Source organism: Cervus canadensis, chromosome 24 (genome assembly GCF_019320065.1).
Source record: "Cervus canadensis isolate Bull #8, Minnesota chromosome 24, ASM1932006v1, whole genome shotgun sequence".
Taxonomy (NCBI): domain Eukaryota; kingdom Metazoa; phylum Chordata; class Mammalia; order Artiodactyla; family Cervidae; genus Cervus; species Cervus canadensis.
This window is the reverse complement of record NC_057409.1, coordinates 16,380,611-16,397,634: the sequence shown is the minus strand read 5'-3', so window position 1 is coordinate 16,397,634 and position 17,024 is coordinate 16,380,611. Positions and strand designations below refer to the sequence as shown.

The 17,024-nt window shown below is 48.3% G+C and overlaps 1 protein-coding gene across 2 annotated transcripts in view; it reads left to right on the top strand.

Annotated features, from left to right (window-relative positions):
- The first annotated feature begins 14,598 nt into the window (after positions 1-14,598).
- The window catches only part of ARMC9 (armadillo repeat containing 9), a 172,458-nt gene continuing 170,032 nt past the window's right edge, over positions 14,599-17,024 (top strand). The window contains exons 1-2 of one of the 2 annotated variants that reach the window (XM_043444550.1): positions 14,599-14,743; positions 16,513-16,600. In XM_043444550.1, the coding sequence (XP_043300485.1) occupies positions 16,550-16,600 (51 nt within the window). In that variant the 5' untranslated portion in view covers positions 14,599-14,743; positions 16,513-16,549. Of the gene's footprint in view, positions 14,744-14,822; positions 15,015-16,512; positions 16,601-17,024 lie in introns of those variants that run through there. The other variant, XM_043444551.1, reaches the window with a different exon arrangement.

The window sequence follows — 17,024 nt, the reverse complement described above, 5'->3', positions numbered from 1 at the left end:
TGGTTAATTTCATTGTTTCCCTCCTTTATAAATTCCTTGTTTCCTCAATATCAGATATTTCTATAAAAGAGATTATCTCATTTCCTAGCCTCTCACTAGCTATATCCTTCCTCTTCAAGCTCTTAACTTTGCTTGCATTTCAGACAGTTTATCTCTGACATTTCCCATAATATATGAAATGTTTAAAAAAACAGAATTCTCTCAGTGATGTCACTGTCCAAAATTGAGTAGTCTGGGAAAAGTGGTACAGTCACTGGTCTCTAGCCAAAGTTAATAAATTCTTTCTAAAATAGTGGGTTGCTCCCTGAAGGAGCAGTCAGCACCAGTTCCTGGTAAGCAGTACTGTTTAGAATTTGTATCTTGGTCTTAAGGTTACAGCTTTTAAAAACGCAAGCTGTTGAGATAAAACGTCTACTTGAGCCAGACTATGATGAGATGGTATCTCTTTTCCTGATTCCACTCCCCCCCCCCCGATTTCCTAAGATACTCATAGCATTGAGATAACTAAGGTGCAGAGAAATCTAAAGTGAAATAGAATAGAGTGAAACAAGGTCCTGTATGAAGACGGACAGGAGCTAGAATTGACACATTCAATAGAAGAAGCAGAAGGGAGAGTGGCAGTGGTTACTCTGGGGTGATGTTCGTGTGGACACTGATTCAAAGTGAAGGCAAGTGGGTGCACATCCAGCCACTCTCTGGGCCTCCCCACTTGGGCTGCTTCACAGGCACCAAAACCCATGTAAGCAAAGCACCTCCAGCCTCTTCCCCTTGAGGGCCATGGGAACCCCTCCATCTAGTGATCCAACCAGAAACTCAGAAAGGCTTCACCCTTGACTCACGTTTACCCTCTCAAACATCTCTCCACTTCACCTACCCTCCTTCCCCACTGTTTACTACCCTTCGTTCAAGTGTTTACCTGTCCGTCTGCCTCCAGACTTGCCCAGTATTTCCCCTTCTGTCCTCATTTACTGGCTCCACATTTGTCTTGCTTCCCGTTACAACCCTAGCACACAATGTATGATCATATATCCTTGGACTCTTAATGGTGAGAGCTACAACTGAGCACTAAGAGAACAGCTGGGACAGAACCCCTGAGCACAAGGGAGATTTATTTCAAACATCCTCTCGTGTATCTCCTGCAGTGACTAAACTACTAAGAACTGTTTTTCAGGTAGTTTTACACTTGAAGAACCTTGTCTTTTCTTTATGTGTACATGTAAGATGATGGGTCTGAAGTCTCTAACTGTCCTGAGGTGGTGATAAGTGAGCTTGGGCAAAGAAGCTTTCGTGACTTTGTCTCAGTCCTCTCCCCAGTCTCCTTATTATCCTCATCATAAATGAGACGACACTTCAGCTTTTCACAGAAAATCCCTTAGAAGGTCCTAAGCTTGATTGTTTCTAGCACTCAAGTTTTTTTTCCACCCTCTCATTTTTTACAGAGACGAGCTGGAAGGGAGGGCCCTATCCAAACCAAACTGCGTAATGGGGAGACAGTAGACTCTGACTTCAGACTTTGGTTCAGATCCAGATCTTGTCCCTTAATGGTTTCTTCATTTGTACAGAGGAAATAATGTTTACCTCAAGGTTGTGGGGATTAGATGATAATGGCTAATTATTATTAGATATCAAGAAATCACATATATGACTTATGCTTCAAAACCACCTTGTGAGGTAGATGCTATTATGTTGAGATTATCTAGGTTAAAGAACCTAGCACCAGGCAGGTATTCACTAATTTTTAGTTGAATCAGAATGGTGTGGTCTAACCCCTCATTTCACACATGGAGACACTCAAAAGAGTGAAGCTGACATCAAGCGCCATTTTTACAGTTGTGTTTCCTGTTCATCTTTGTGTGAAGCAGGCTCTCTGGCCTATTTGTTTTATGAGCTTGTTTGATCCAAAGGCAGCAGACCTCCTAATAGCCATTTCTCTGCTCATTCTACATCCGTACTCTGCTCCAAGTCTGTGTCTTCTTCCATTCTCCTAAACCAGTGTGCCTTTTAAGAAAGAGATTGTCAACAAAAGCATTATTTCCAGATAGCCATTGCCTCTACATCACGGCCCACTGTTGATGGGCATTTCCCATCTGTTTGCTGGGATCTGGGCAGTCCTTTCTTTGGTGGTGCATGCGTTCAGCGATTGTCAAGTCAGTGAGTTATTTATGTGTAATAAAATTGCATCCAGCAGATAATTACCTTCAAAGACCTTGGGCATTACACAGAGCTAGGACTTGGCAAGTGGTTGGACAGAGATAAAGAGTTTCCCACCAAGCCATGTTCCCATGACCTGGTATGAGCAGCCTCTGACTCATGCCGTGATCTTCTCTCAGAAGTCCTGGTTTATGTTCTAAAGATTTAAGAGGTTTACATGCATCCCAGGCTTTCTGCTTATGCTGGGTATGAACCAACCCCTCGAAAACAAGGAATAAACATATTCCTTCCTTTGTTCTTGGATTAGAAGCCTGGTGGAGTTTCTCACTTACACCTCACTGCTAGCCCCAGTAATCAGTCTCTCCTCTGAGCAGCTCCCAGGCACGTATGACACATGCTTGGCAGGCGATTCGTTGTTCTTGAGTGATTTCCTGTGTGTATGGGATTTTTACTGCCCAGCCAGCTTATAAAGAAGCTCTTTAAAGGGCAAGTTCCAACATATCTCCCAAAGTCCCTGTCACGGTGTTTGAGACAGCATGCCTACTGGCTTCAGACTAAATAAGTGGTTGTCTGAGGAGACTACAAATAACTCAGGAAAGAAGAGAAGCGAAAGGCAAGGGAGAAAGGGAAAGATATACCCAACTGAATGCAGAGTTCCAGAGAATAGTAAGGAGAGATGAGAAGGCTTCTTAAATGATCAGTGCAAAGAAATAGAAGAAAACAATAGCTTCTGTGTGCTAGGCACTCTGTTCAGCACGTTATTTTACTCAGATGACCATTTTCAACCCTTATAATTCTAAGTGTTACTATCCCCATTTTACAAAAAATGAGACTTCGAGAGGATAAGGGTATCTAGTAAGTCATGAGAATGGAATTCAAACCCAGGTCTGTCTGACTACAAAACCTGTATCTTTTGGGTTTGCTTTTGCTTATTTATTTGCTTTTGCTCTTTACTCTTGAGAGTCCCTTGGACTGTATAGAGATCAAACCAGTCAATCCTAAAGGAGATCAACCCTGAATAGTCATTGGAAAGACTGATGCTGAAGCTGAAGCTCCAATACTTTGGCCGCCTGATGAAGAGCCAACTCATTGAAAAAGACCCTGATGCTGGGAAAGATTGAGGACAGGAAGAGAACGGATGAGATAGTTGGATGGCATCACCAACTCAATGGACGTGAGTTTGAGCAAGCTCCAGGAGTTGGTGATGGACAGAGAAGCCTGGTGTGCTGCAGTCCATGGGGTCGCAAAGAGTCAGAGACAACATAGTGACTGGACAACAACAATTGCTTATTTTAGCCACTATCAGTGGCTAAACTCAATTAAGTCCAACTCAGAAATCACTTTAGCCAGCAGTCAGGTAATCCTGATAAAGGTGATCCTGAGATCACACCGAGAAACACTCCTACACAAAAGGGCCTCCAGAGCTGGGTCTCCTTGCTGTTTAGATGGGGCGTGGACCCAGGGCTAGTCAGGACCCCAGGACCCCTCCAACCACACAGCCATCAGCAAAACCCTCCTTAGAGGGCAGATGTCTCTAGAGGCAAGGCAGGACACACCTGGAGGCAGAGTTACTCCCCAAAGGAAAGGCCCCCAGAACCCAAATTGGCAGGCCAAGTGGCAGAAAGTGGGAGTGCTGTCCTGCCGAGGCCCCCTGGACAGGCATCGCATGTAGTACAGGTGATCCATGGCATCAGGCCTGCTGGCCCCCACCATCTCCAGGATACCCTGCCTTCACCGTGGCGACTGCTGCTCGCCAGCAAAATGAACTTTGGGTTTGTCTAACAGCATAGTTAAAGAGATGCTATTCTCTCTTACCCAGTATGCCCCACGGTGGGCACATTTGAGGAGCTGAGAGAGCTAGCAGGGGCAGTCACGATGTACCCTACCAGGGCCCCCAGCCTGACATCCTCTGTGGCTTAAAGTGACCCAGCAAGATCCAAACGCATCGCCTTGCCTGAGCAGACAGTGCCTGTGAGCGGGTACCAAACAGTCAGTCCTTGCCCGGGATCTTCAGGCCCCAAGCCAGCCCCACAGAGGCCGGGACACAGGTGCCTCATCCTCTCCACTCTTCAGTGTCCTCTGGAGGCTGTGTTCAGTCTAGGAAGATCTCAGCCAGCAGTGGGGTAAATGATGCTCTGGGGTCAAACAGGGGCAGCAAGGCCAAATTCCCCATCAGCAGGCAAGAGTGTCTGCCAGAGCCAGCAGGGCAGAGGCCCAGGAAAAAATAATTTCATTTTTCTCAAAATAATTTGATCAACATATATTTGCAATTCAAATAGTCTTTATGGGAAAAATGAACAAGTTGTTAGACTTCCTTACATTTATTCCATAGCTTAGAAATGCTTTTATTTTTAATGGCAGTGATAGGGTTGGGCTATGGAAGCACCATAATCTTCTTAGTGCTTTCAGTCTCTATTTATTTTAATATTTATTTTATTTATTTATTTACTTGGCTGCAATGGGTCATAATTGAGGATCTATAGCTGAGGCATGTGGAATCTAGCTCCTGGACCAGAGTTTGAATGAGGGCCCCTTATATTGGGAGGGCGGAGTCTCAGCCGCTGAACCAAGAGGGAAGTTTCTAGAACCTTTAAATGTCCTAATCCATTCCAAACAGGAACATGTAACCCGTGCTTAGTCTCTCCACATTCTCAAGCCACTAGTTCAAGACAAAGTCACACTCCACAGTGGAGCTGACACTAATTGTTACTATTCAGTCGCTCAGTCATGTCCGACTCTTGTGACCCCATGAACTGCAGCACACCAGGCTATCCTGTTCTTCACTATCTTCTGGAGTTTGCTCAAACTCATGTACATTGAGTCAGTGATGCCATCCAACCATCTCATCCTCTGTCATCCCCTTCTCCTCTTGCCCTCAGTCTTTCCCAGCATCAGGGTCTTTTTCCAATGAGTCAGTTCTTCGCATCAGGTGCCAAAGTATTAGAGCTTCAGCTTCAGCATCAATCCTTCCAATGAAAATTCAGGGTTGATTTCCTTTAGGATTGACCATTTTGATCTTGCTGTCCAAGGGACTCTCAAGAGTTTTCTCCAGCACAGCCATTAGAAAGCATAAATTCTTCAGTGCTCAGCCTTCTTTACGGTCCGGTTCTCACATCCATTCATGACTACTGGAAAAACCATAGCTTTGACTATGTGGACTGTCTAGGTTTGTCATAGCTTTTCTTCCAAGGAGCAAGTGTCTTTTAATTTCATGGCTGCAGTCACCATCTGCAGTGATTTTGGAGCCCAGGAAAAGAAAATCTGTCAATGTTGCCCAAAGGGAACATACAAAGGTATCCTTTGTGGGGGCAAAGCCAGTGTGACTAAACAAACTGTGGAAATTCAATCCGTAGATGACTGGGTGTAGCTCACATTTCTCTACCACATCAGAGAAGGTCTAAGTCGCTCATTCCCTCCTGTATTCACTCATTCTCCAGTGAGCTTCTGTAATGTTTGCAGGCCAGCCACCATCTGCCTTCCTTCTGGGAACTGATGTCTGTGCCTTTATTTTTCCCTAAGGGGACTGGTGACATCCTAGCTCAGTCTGGCTGCTTGCCATCACTCTTATCCCTCAGGCCTTGGTGACAGGCTCAGGCAAGAACACAGGGTCCGTCAGGACAATCTGAGCCAAAAAAAACAATTCTGGAACCTCCTTTCCCACCCCTGGGAACCACCCTCTCCTCTACCTCTGACTTGACCCAGAGTTGAGCCTTGCTGCACACAAAGCCTAAACACAATGTCAATCCAGAGGAGCCCGAGCTCAGAAGGGATCCAAAGCATCGCACAAGCTCCAGATCCAGCTGGGTCTCCACTCCAGACTAGGAAGTGCCATGAATGACATATTCTCTTCTTTGCTTAAACAAAACACAGGGTACTTAGAGTTGAATTTTTGGAGTTTGATACCAAAAGATTACTTCAAGAGGAATCATTGAAGAGGGGTGCTACGGGCTAAACTGTGTCCCCTCAAAGTTCATATATGGAAGTCCTAACCGCCAGTACCTCAGCATAACTCCAGATGTCTGTGGAGATGGGGCCTCCCAAGAAGTAGTTAAGTTAAAATGAATTTGTATGGATGGGCCCTAATTCTATGACTGGTGTCCTTGCAAGAGGAGCTGAGGACACAGACAACACAGAGGTCAAAGGCAAATATGTAAGGACAAGCAAGAAGGCAGCCACCTGCAATCCGAGGAGAGAGGCCTCAGAAGAAACCAAACTGCCGACACTTGATCTCAAGTTTCCAGCCTCCAGACTGTGATAAATTTCTGAGGTTTAAGTCACCCCGTCTCTAGTTTTTAGTATGGCAGCCCGAGCAAACTAATGCAGGAGCTCTACTAGGGGGCCACTGAGGTGACTAGATGGGGTTGAGGGGGGGTAAGGGTGAGGATGTCACTGCTGTCACTCAGCAGGGAGATGAGTCTTGAACGAAGCGGGAGACAAGCAATAAAGAGTAGGACATGGATCTGAGAGAAAGTTTAGGCCAAACTGACACAACTTGGTCACTGGCTATGACGAAGTGAGGGTAGGGATATCAAGCTTCTTGCTGGAGCCAGATGGCATCATGTCCTTCACGGGACGGAGGGAAGTCAGAGGCACCAAGTGGTGACCGTGAACTTTCCCTGTGTTTGTCCTCACATGCCCCATGCCTCTCCCCACAGCAGGTTATTAGCTCCTGAGGCCCAGCTTGGTGGACTCGTTCATCTCCCCTCCACCCTCACAGCCTGGAACTAGGCTTCTCAGGACGGGACCCAATCGCCCCCAGAAGGAAAGCATGTCCCGCATTGCTGGGGTGTGGGCATTTTTAATTCCCATTTGATCGGCCTTCCCTGGTGACTCAGACAGTAAAGGCTCTGTCTGCAATGCAGGAGACCCAGGTTCGATCCCTGGGTTGGGAAGATCCTCTGAAGTAGGAAGTGGCAACCCACTACAGTATTCTTGCTTGGAAAATTCCATGGAGAGAGGAGCCTGACTGGCTACAATCCAGGGGGTCACAAAGAGTTGGACACAACTGAGCGACTTCACTTCATGATCGGGGACCCCAACAGTGTTTCTGGTGGGAGCCCAGCATGCTGGACGTCCCGCCAACCGTGGCTGAAGCAGCACACTGGGCTGTGTCTGGTCCAGAACTTTCCTATGAGCCGTTCCTCACCTTGAACTACCCAGTCAAAAAGTTGCACGACAGCAACTGCCTGAGGCCACGTGGACCAGACTGCTTCGTGTCCTCCCGTGTGGTCGGCACAAGCTCACATGTGAAAATATATGCTCCTTTAAATACACTGCTTTCCTTTTATTTCTTCCTATTATTTCTTTCCTATTCTTTCCTATTATTTCTTCCTATTATTACAGTGAGGACATTATAAAAATCATTTTAAAATCAGTGGGCGAGTAGTTTGTATTTTCTGGGGATTTCATTGTAGGGCAGGAAAGAGGCTATTATTACAAACCATGTTAGAGAGGAGAGCCTGAGAAGGTGAAGGAGACTCACCAACCAGGGTGGCAGCTCAGACTCAGTGGAGAGGCCTCCAAGGCCTCCCAGCCCGGGTATCCCCTCAGGCCAGGCCACTGCAGAGCCTCTACCCTATAAGGCTATGTGTGGGTTGAGCAAGCAGAGAAAATAAATGGGCTCCCCTAGCAGGCGCCTGCAGCTCTCACAGCTTCCTGGAGGGGAGAGAAGGGGGGCTGGGGTGGGTTAGGGGCACAGCAGCCTCTCAGAGAGCCCCTTCTGCCCCCCAGAGGGCTTGGGCTGCACCGTGCCCCGCCGCCGCTTCTGATTAAAGGAGCCAGAGTGAGCCTTGCTCCAGACCTTCAAGTGCAAGTAAAGAATGTTACCTTGTCTGCAGCTCCTTACTTCCTCCAGACAGGTACACACACATTTCCATAAGACACAGTGAAAAAGTGTTAGACACACAGTCGACCCATGGTCCCATGGACTGTAACCTCCCAGGCTCCTCTGTCCATGGGATTATCCTGGCCAGAATACTGGAGTGGGTTGCCATGCCCTTCTTCAGGGGATCTTCCCGATCCAGGGATCCAATCCGGGTCTCCTGCACTGCAGGCAGATTCTTTATCATCTGAACCACTAGGGCAGCCCATAATACAGAGTGTTCTAGAAAATGTGAGTCAGAACAGATCAGAATCCTGCGGGCTTTGGGGGCCAGTATTAAGGAGTGGGGAGGGCAGGTAGAGAAAACTGACTTGTCTTGGTTCCTTCCCAAACCTGTGCTCCGTGTTCAGCACTGCTGGGGGAAATGGCAAAAGACCTGGGCAGTTGTGTGACCACAGCTCGCCTAGCCTGAGACCTGGCTGTCCAGAAACCTGGACAACTTTGACACAAGAGGGTTCCGAGCAAAGCCTGGACACTGCAGGGAGCAGGGCCACTATGGTGCAGCACCATCCAGAATGACCCCTGGATACAGCAGTGGGTCAGCCAGCACCCCAAGACTAGCACTCAGCCCCCTTAGAAGGCTGAGAACTGCTCCTCTCATCTGCTCCTCACCCACCCTAACCCCAAAGGACTTCTCTGAGTATTTCTTCCAAATAAATCCAGTGCTCAGCTTATGAGAAAATCTGGAGAAAGAAATTTCCTTCCTCTCCATCCACATGGCCCCCGTCACCCTCCTAGCCCAGCCTTGGTTGTTGGGCTTCACCACGCACAGCCCAACGGGGAAACCTTGAAACAGAGCGGTTCCCCCTCTCCACATCCACCAGCCAACAGGCCCAGAACAAAGGTGCGGCTGCATCTAAAGGGCTCCAACTTCCAGCTGGGAGCTGAAGGGATAGAGGGAGACTCCCTTCACAGCAGGAGGGCCCCTCCCAGGGACTTCTCTCATTCTAGTTTTCTCCTGTGATCCCACTGACTCCAGAGCCTGTGGCCAATGCAGTAGTCCCAAAGACCTGTGAGTCTGAGATGGGGAGACCTGGCTTCCAATACCAGCCCCACACAGAGGTGGTGGCAGAGCAGAGAGGACGGAAGCCAAGAGCTGAAGGTCCTCCTTCCAGCTCGGTCCCAGGCAGGCCAGCTCCACCCGACTTCCCTGTGACCAGAGCCCCAGAGAAGGGGAGGAGAAGGGAGCCAGAGAAGTCTGTTTTGGCTCAAGCTGCTTTGAGATGGGTTTCTGTCCCTGGACGTGAAGGAGCCCTTTGCTTCCCTGGCGCGACTTTGTCAGGAGTTGAGGAGGGAGGAGAGGGACAGGGCAGGACCAGAGAGGCTTGGTGATAGGGAAGGTGGGCGTGGGCCTCGGCTGGGCAGCTACGACCCCCGCCCCGCTCCCCCTCTCCTCCGCTCCCCCACCCCCCCAGTGTCTGTGCCCGACTTCCTTCCCAAGGTCACAGCTGTGGGCAGTCCTGGCAGGAAAACAGTGATGCCCGGGCCACGGGTGGTGAACTGCCTCTGCTCCCGAGCGCGGGTGATTTCTGGGAACCTCTCTGCCCGGCTGGCACAGCCAGGGTCCAGGTTCCTGGAAATGACCGCGGGGCGAGGGGGAGCCAGGGTGTGCCTGGGGCCCGGGCTGGAGCCGAATTGCCGCCGGGGCGGAGTCTGGCTCAGGATCCGGCGCTGCTGTCTTAAGCTCTCCCCAGGACCCGCGCTGACCCCATCCTTCCCAGGCCCAAGGTCACTGTAGTGACCATCCCCCCACACCAAGATGGGGGTCACTGGGTGATAACGCCGTGGACCCCTTGCTCGCTGCTTCTTGGGGCTGAGTGGTTGCAGGGTGACCACGGCTCCACCTGGTCCCCACGGGGCGGGGTGCAGGGGTGGAAGGGGAGAGGTGGGGCGATGTCTGCGCGGCTTCCAGGGCGGTGCGGGCTGCGGCCTGGTTGCTCCGCTAATAGATTTATCCCCGCGACGCGGCGGTCGCAGATCTGGCCTTGCAGTCTTCGGCTCTCCGTGCTGCGGTCGGGAGGGATGGGGGCAGGGGGCGGATACTCCCTCCCTAGCCAGCCCAGTGGGACCCACACTTGGAGTGCCCACCTGTCCCCATCACCTAGATTGCGGGGCGCCACCCCTAGGGTTTCTGGATTGGCAAATCTTGTGGGACCTGAGAGTGTGCACTTCCAACAAGCTCCCAGATGCTGCTTTGGCAGTTGCTCTGGGGACCCCCGTCCTCCCAAATGCTTTCCTTAGGGGCCATAGATTCACTTTTGGCTTCAAATGTCTATTAGCAGTAAAACGGTTCACCTAAGAGCAGAACAGGGAGTTCTTCCTCTTACCCCTGACCTCGGGCTCATTTGAGCTCAGGGGACATTCATTACAGGTGGGGAGAAGGGTAAAAGTGGAGATTTACTGTTACTACCTGCAACATCTATCATCATGAATTATTCTTTATTTTTTTAATATTTATTTGTCTGTTTGGCTGTGCTGGGTCTTAGTTGCAGCATGCAGGAGCTTTAATTGTGACATGCAAACTGTTAGTTGCATCAGGTGGGATCTAATAGTTCCCTGACCAGGGATCAAACCCAGGATCCCTGCTTTGTGAGTCTTAGCCACTGGACTAGCCCTGTTTTGTTTGTTTGTTTGTTTTTTACTGTCAAAATTAATCAACTGTTTATTTAGGAGCTGGGTTGTCACTTTGTCTCATACACACCCTTCAAGTCCACACATAGGTTTCACCGTGAAAGCAATAATCGTAATGTAAAGTTAGTTTGCAGCAAGTGAGCCGGTGTTTAGGCTCAGACAACAATGAGGTCAGGAAATGTTTAGTGACAGGGTTGGCCACCTAACTAAACAGGTTCCCTATGAGCCACGTCTTGCTGGTCCTCAGGATGTGTCCACCTGCAACCCAAATGCAATCACCATAGCATCTACTCTCAAGTTCAAACCAACATACCACCTTCTGTGCTCACATCATGTGCCTTACAATGAGTGTTTTTAAACCTGCTTAGAAATTAGTTTTATTCCTCACTAAAAATCATGTCTGTACCTAGGAACATCATTGCTGAGAATGGCCTGAGGATTTCTTGCAGTAGCTGACTTGCTTTGCAATGATCTTGGATCCAGGTCTGCCCTATGGGAAGGCCATTTGAAGGCCTGCATCTTTTTACCAACCTCATCGAGGCCACAGAACTATTGGGGGTGGGTGCTTCCCTGGTGGCACAGTGGTAAAGAATCCACCTGCCAAAGCAGGAGACACAGGTTCCATCCCTGATCCAGGAAGGTCCCACCTGCTTCGAAGCAACAAAGCCCGTGTGCCCCAACTATTGAACCTGCGCTCTAAAGCCTGGGACCTGCAAACACTGATACCATGTGCCGCAACTACTGAAGCTGGGGACCTGGAGCTTGTACTCCGAAACAGTAAAAGCCGCCGCAATGAGAACTAGAGAGTAGTTCTCATCTAGTTGCCACACGGCAGCTAGAGAGTAGGCCCCACTTGCTGCATCTATAGAAGAGCCCACACAGCAAAGAAGACCCAGCACAGCTAAATAAATAAATACATAAATAAAATTAATTTTTAAAAAACAGTGAAGTGTCTCAATTTAAAAAAATAAAACCTTTCAGAGGCCGTGATGTGACTCACATCCCTGAGTCAGGACAAAGAAGGACAGCACTCGAGGCCAAGGTGGATGCTCTGGTCTCCCCCATTTTCCTACTTCCCTGCTTCCCTGCCTATGGACAGCTCTCCTGGGGGGATGTACATTCCCACCTGGCTGTGTTCTCCTTCCAAGAAACCAAGCAGCTCTTGGGAGACACCAAGACCCAGTTATTCTATTTTACATGGACCCTGAGCCAAGAAGACAAGTGGCTCTGAAGTGTATGGGCTCTGGCTGCTCGCCGTTCAAAAGCCAATAAACAGGCCAGGCTGGTGGAAAGGAAAGTTTGCTTTAATTCAGGGTGGACATCTGTCAAAAGGCAGACTACCCACCCCCCAACTCCCCCCCCCGCCCCCCCGCCCCAATCTCTGACAGACAGGTAGGAGCTTTTATAGACAGAGATGGGGCAAGGGGCGGGGCTACATACAGAAACAGCATAGTCATCTCTAACAGTCATCTTCAAATTGGTCATCAGTGGTCTGACCAGTGTCATCTTGGTTGTTTTAGGTACAGTTAATCTTCAGTTCCAGGGTCCATTTGTTCCCCTTTTTGGGGGCCAGTTCTCAGAACTGTGGCAGCTCCTGTCCTGGGCACAGTCTGGTCATCATGTAGTTAACTTGGTACTTTGGTCTTTTGGTATCTATAATACAGCTCACAGGATATGGCTCAGAATATTATCTATAGCCCTTCAGAAAGAACTGAAGGCCCTTGACTGTGCTTAATGACCACATTAGTATTACTTGATCTCCTTTGACTGTTTTCCTTTGTTTTCACTTGTTCTCATTTCTCTGATTAAACTTGTGCTTTGACTGAAGTTTTCCAGACAAAAGGCAGGCAGAGGACATGGTGGGGGAAGGGGGCGGGCAAGGACCATAGGGTCCTGCTGTTTCATGGGAGCTTCAGAGCCACCTGTCTTCTTGACTCAGAGTCCACGTAGTATAGTTCTTCTGTGTATTCTTGTATGAGTGCAAAGTTGCTTCAGTGGTGTCAATTCTCTATGACCCTATGGACCGTAGCCTGCCAGGCTCCTCTGTCCATGGGATTCTCCAGGCAAGAATACTGGAGTGGACTGCCATGCTCTCTTCCACGGGATCTAGACCCAGGGATCGAACCCACATCTCTTACATCTCCTGCATTGGCAGGCAGGTTCTTTTCCACTAGTTGCCTCCTTTTAAACTCTTCTGCTTCTGTTAGGTCCTTGCCATTTCTGTCCTTTATTGTGCCCATCTTTGCATAAAATGTTCCTTTGGTATCTCCAATTTTCTTGGAGATCTCTATCCTTCCCATTCTGTTATTTTCCTCTATTTCCTTGCAAGAAAAGATAAGAAAGCCTTCTTAACAGAACAATTCAAGGAAATAGGGTTGCCATATTTAGAAAATGAAAATGCAAGACAATATAATGTCCTGTACGCACAATTAAATAAGGCAATATTGGGGATATACTAAAAACTCACCGAAATTAAAGCTTAATTGATTGTCCTGTATTTTGTCTGGCAATCCGGTACAGAGCAAGCTGATAATAAATATTAACTTTCTTCATGAACGGAGAGATTTATTTTCAATTCATATTACCAGGAAGGGTGTCTCTCCTGCTAAATACAACCTTTACTTTGAAAAGAATCTCAGACCTCCAGAGAGCAATTGCAAGGCTGGGTCCTGGAGAGATGACCACAGACCATCTCAGGGCTTCTTCAAAGGCAAGCTCATTTACCTTCTCCATGCCTTTTCCCCTGTCTCTGGCCTGTGTGTTCTCCACCTTCTTGGGGATGTACACATGTGAGATCAGGCCCGCAGTGCCTGGAGGGGAGGGATTTTCTCCATCTCCAGCCACCTCCCCAGCATCCAGCCCAGAGTTAGAAGACTCACAGGTGCTTCTTCAGTGCTGGTGAACTTCAGTTCAAAAGCACCACGTGCAAGGTGAGGGAAGGTTTGCAATCCTGTTTTATTTTTACAAACCCACATTTCACGTGGGGGAAAAAGTTTCTCTAAATTCCTGGAAACTGCTGCAGTGGGGTGGAATTCTAGTGCCTGGAGCTTTAAGGCAGATCTTGGGCTACATTTTTGGTTTTAAGGTGGCTTCAAAACCACTGCAGATGGTGATTGCAGCCATGAAATTAAAAGAAATTTGTTCCTTGGAAGAAAAGTTATGACCAACTTAGACAGCATATTAAAAAGCAGAGACAAGGCTATGGTTTTTCCAGTAGTCATGTATGGATGTGATTGTTGGACTATGAAGAAAGCTGAGCGCCGAAGAATTGATGCTTTTGAACTGTGGTGTTAGAGAAGACTCTTGAGAGTCCCTTGGACTGCAAGGAGATCCAACCAGTCCATCCTAAAGGAAATCAGTCCTGAATATTCACCGGAGGGACTGATGCTAAAGCTGAAACTCCAATACTTTGGGCACCTGATACAAAGAACTGACTTATTTGAAAAGACCCCGATGCTGGGAAAGATTGACGGCAGGAGGAGAATAGGACCACAGAAGATGAGATGGGTGGATGGCATCACCGACTCAATGGACACGAGTTTGGGTAAACTCCCGGAGTTGGCGATGGACAGGGAGGCCTGGCGTGCTGCAGTCCATGGGGTCGCAGAGTCGGACACGACAGAGCAACTGAACTGAACTGAACTGAACTGACTGAACTGAAGGCGGCTCCTCTGAAATGGGAATAACGACGCCTATCTATTTCCACTCACCCCACACTGCAATCTCTTGCCAGTTTACTTTCCAGCCTGATTGGGCTTATCCGCAGAGTCAGGCACAATATTTGTGGAAACGAACCAATGGGAAGTTGTGGAAAGGAGGACGGGTTACTTGGCTCTGCAGCGCGACATCCGCAGCCGTCACCGCTCCGCGAATCCCAACTTCACTTCCGACGCCTGTAAGCTTCGGAGCGTAGCCTCCCAGGCTCCGCCTTTCCTCCCAGGATGCTCCGCACAGGTTGCGCCCCGTGATTGGCTGCTCTGCTGCACGTGGTGCCAGACTGGCGGCGGCGGTTGCCGGGGCGACAGCTGGAGACGTGGAGGCCGGGCCAGGTAGGCGCGTGCGTCCGCTACGGAGGAGCAGGTAAGTGCGTCCTCCCCGCCCCTACACGGCCGGGCGATCTCAGAGCCCGCTGTCCCCGGGGTGGGAGGGGTAGTGATGGGCCCGAGGGCCGCGGCTCTGCTGAGGAAGACCCCAGAGGAAGACCCCGATGCGCCAACTCAGCAGCCGCAGCCGGATGCCCTGACTTTTCGCTTGCTGTCCTGGACATTTTCTCTGGCGCGGGCCTGAGGCGGCTGCCTGGACATCCCGAGGACCAGCCGCTTGCCACAAGTAGTCCCCGATCTTTGCTCTAGTGAGCCGGACAAAAGGGGGCCCCAGGTCGTCCAGTTGGGTAGTGACGGCACGAGAAGGTGGCCTGGGGCTTTTAGATCCATCCCTTCCGTTATCCATCAGCTAACCCCTCTCCCGAGGCACCTAGGTTAAGTCCAGATTTGCTCCAATCTAAGCAAAAACAGGATGCTTGCTATGCAAATTCCTCCTCCAGACAAATCCCATAGTCTTACCTTTTTTCAACTAGTTCGTTGCCCTCAATCCTTATCATATAGAAATTGTGAAGCTGCCACTGCAACCCTCAAAAGTGACTGAAGAAATTTTCTCTAGTTTTTGCGTAAAGTACAGCTGTGGTTCTCAAACTTGGAACGTGCATAAAAGTCATCGGGAGAGATTGTTTAAAGCAGTTTCTGGACATTATGTTCCATAAGATCACAGTGATGCTAGGAATTTTCGTTTGCACAGGCATCCCAGGGGATTCTAATTCAGATGGTCCAGACTTTGGGGTAATACTGTGTAGTGGTTAATATCAGTGTGGATTTAAATTTCCACTCTATCACTTATTAGTTGAATTCTAGGGAACACCTCAAACTCCCTGGGCCTCAGTTGCCTCATCTGTAAAAGGAGAATATAAATCATATTCATCATTCAGGTTTATTGTGAAGATTAAATGTGAAGCATTTTGCACATTGCCTGGCGTATGATAAGTCCTCAGTAAGTGAGCCTATTATGATATAAAGGTGTACAGAAAATTCCGTACTTTTTAAGAATGTCAGAGTAATAGAACACCCAGCGATGGCTCATGTTCACTGAGAGATGATCACAACAGAATCTTATTCAGATGATGGTCATGAAGAACTTCTCTGACGAAGTGATGTTTATTAAGCACGGGGGTCAGCCAGGTGAAGAAAGAGAGGGGGAAAGTGTTGCAGGCAGAGAGAACAATATGCACAAAGGCCCTGAGATAGGAAGAAGCTTGATTCCCGCCTTCTAAGCAACCTCACATACTTACCTTTTCTGGGGATTAGGACACAGGCAACTTTGGGGGCCATCATTCTGCCCACTACAGCTGCCTTTTTTAAAAAAAGAATTATTACTTACTTATGTATTTTTGGTTCTGCTGGGTCCTCATTGCCATGCAGGCTTTTCTCTGGTCGAGGTAAGCAGGGGCTACTCTTTGTTGTGGAGCTCAGGCCTCTCATTATGGCGGCTTCTCTTGTTGCACAGTCTCTGGGCACGTGGGCCTCAGCAGTTGCTGCACTCTTAGTAGTTAGTTGTAAGGCTTAGTAGGTGTGGCCTCTGGAGTCCAGGGTGCATGGGCTTCAGCAGTTGTGGCTCATGGGCTTAGTTGTTCCATGGGCCATGTGGAATCTTCCCAGACTAGAGATGGAACCCGTGTCCCCTGTACTGGCAGGTGGATTCTTATCCATTGTACCACCAGGGAAGTCCCCTACAGCTCTCTTTTGTTAATTCACAGATGATTGAAATGAAAGCCTTTGTTTTATGTTTTTGCCTTGCAGAGATTTTTGCTGTGAGAATTAACAGTATCTGTTCAATATGGTAGACATTCTGGCTCATGAATCAGAATTACTTGGACTGGTGAAAGAGGTATGTTTCACAAAACACAGGTCACAGAGAAAGAGATCTTGAAAACTTGTGAAGCTTGTATTTTACAGTGCAACAAATTCTATAATGCCTTGTAATGTTTATATCATTATATTACAGCTATCTGTTTTCCATTTTATAATTATCAGTGTGTTCATAATCAGCTGAAATCTTAAAGCTGCTTTTTAGAATTCCTTCAAAGACAGTTATAAAAGCAACACATGCTCGTGGTAAAAGATTCAAACAGCATAGAAGTGTAAACAGTGAATTCTCCTGCTCTGCTCCTGTAGTGACCACTGTTAATGGTTTAGTACATTAGTTTCCAGACTTTTCCTTTTGAGTATTCAAAATATATTTGCGTGACTCTAGTTTCTTTTACAAAATGTAATGATACCATACACATTGTTCTGTTGCTTGCCTTTTTAAA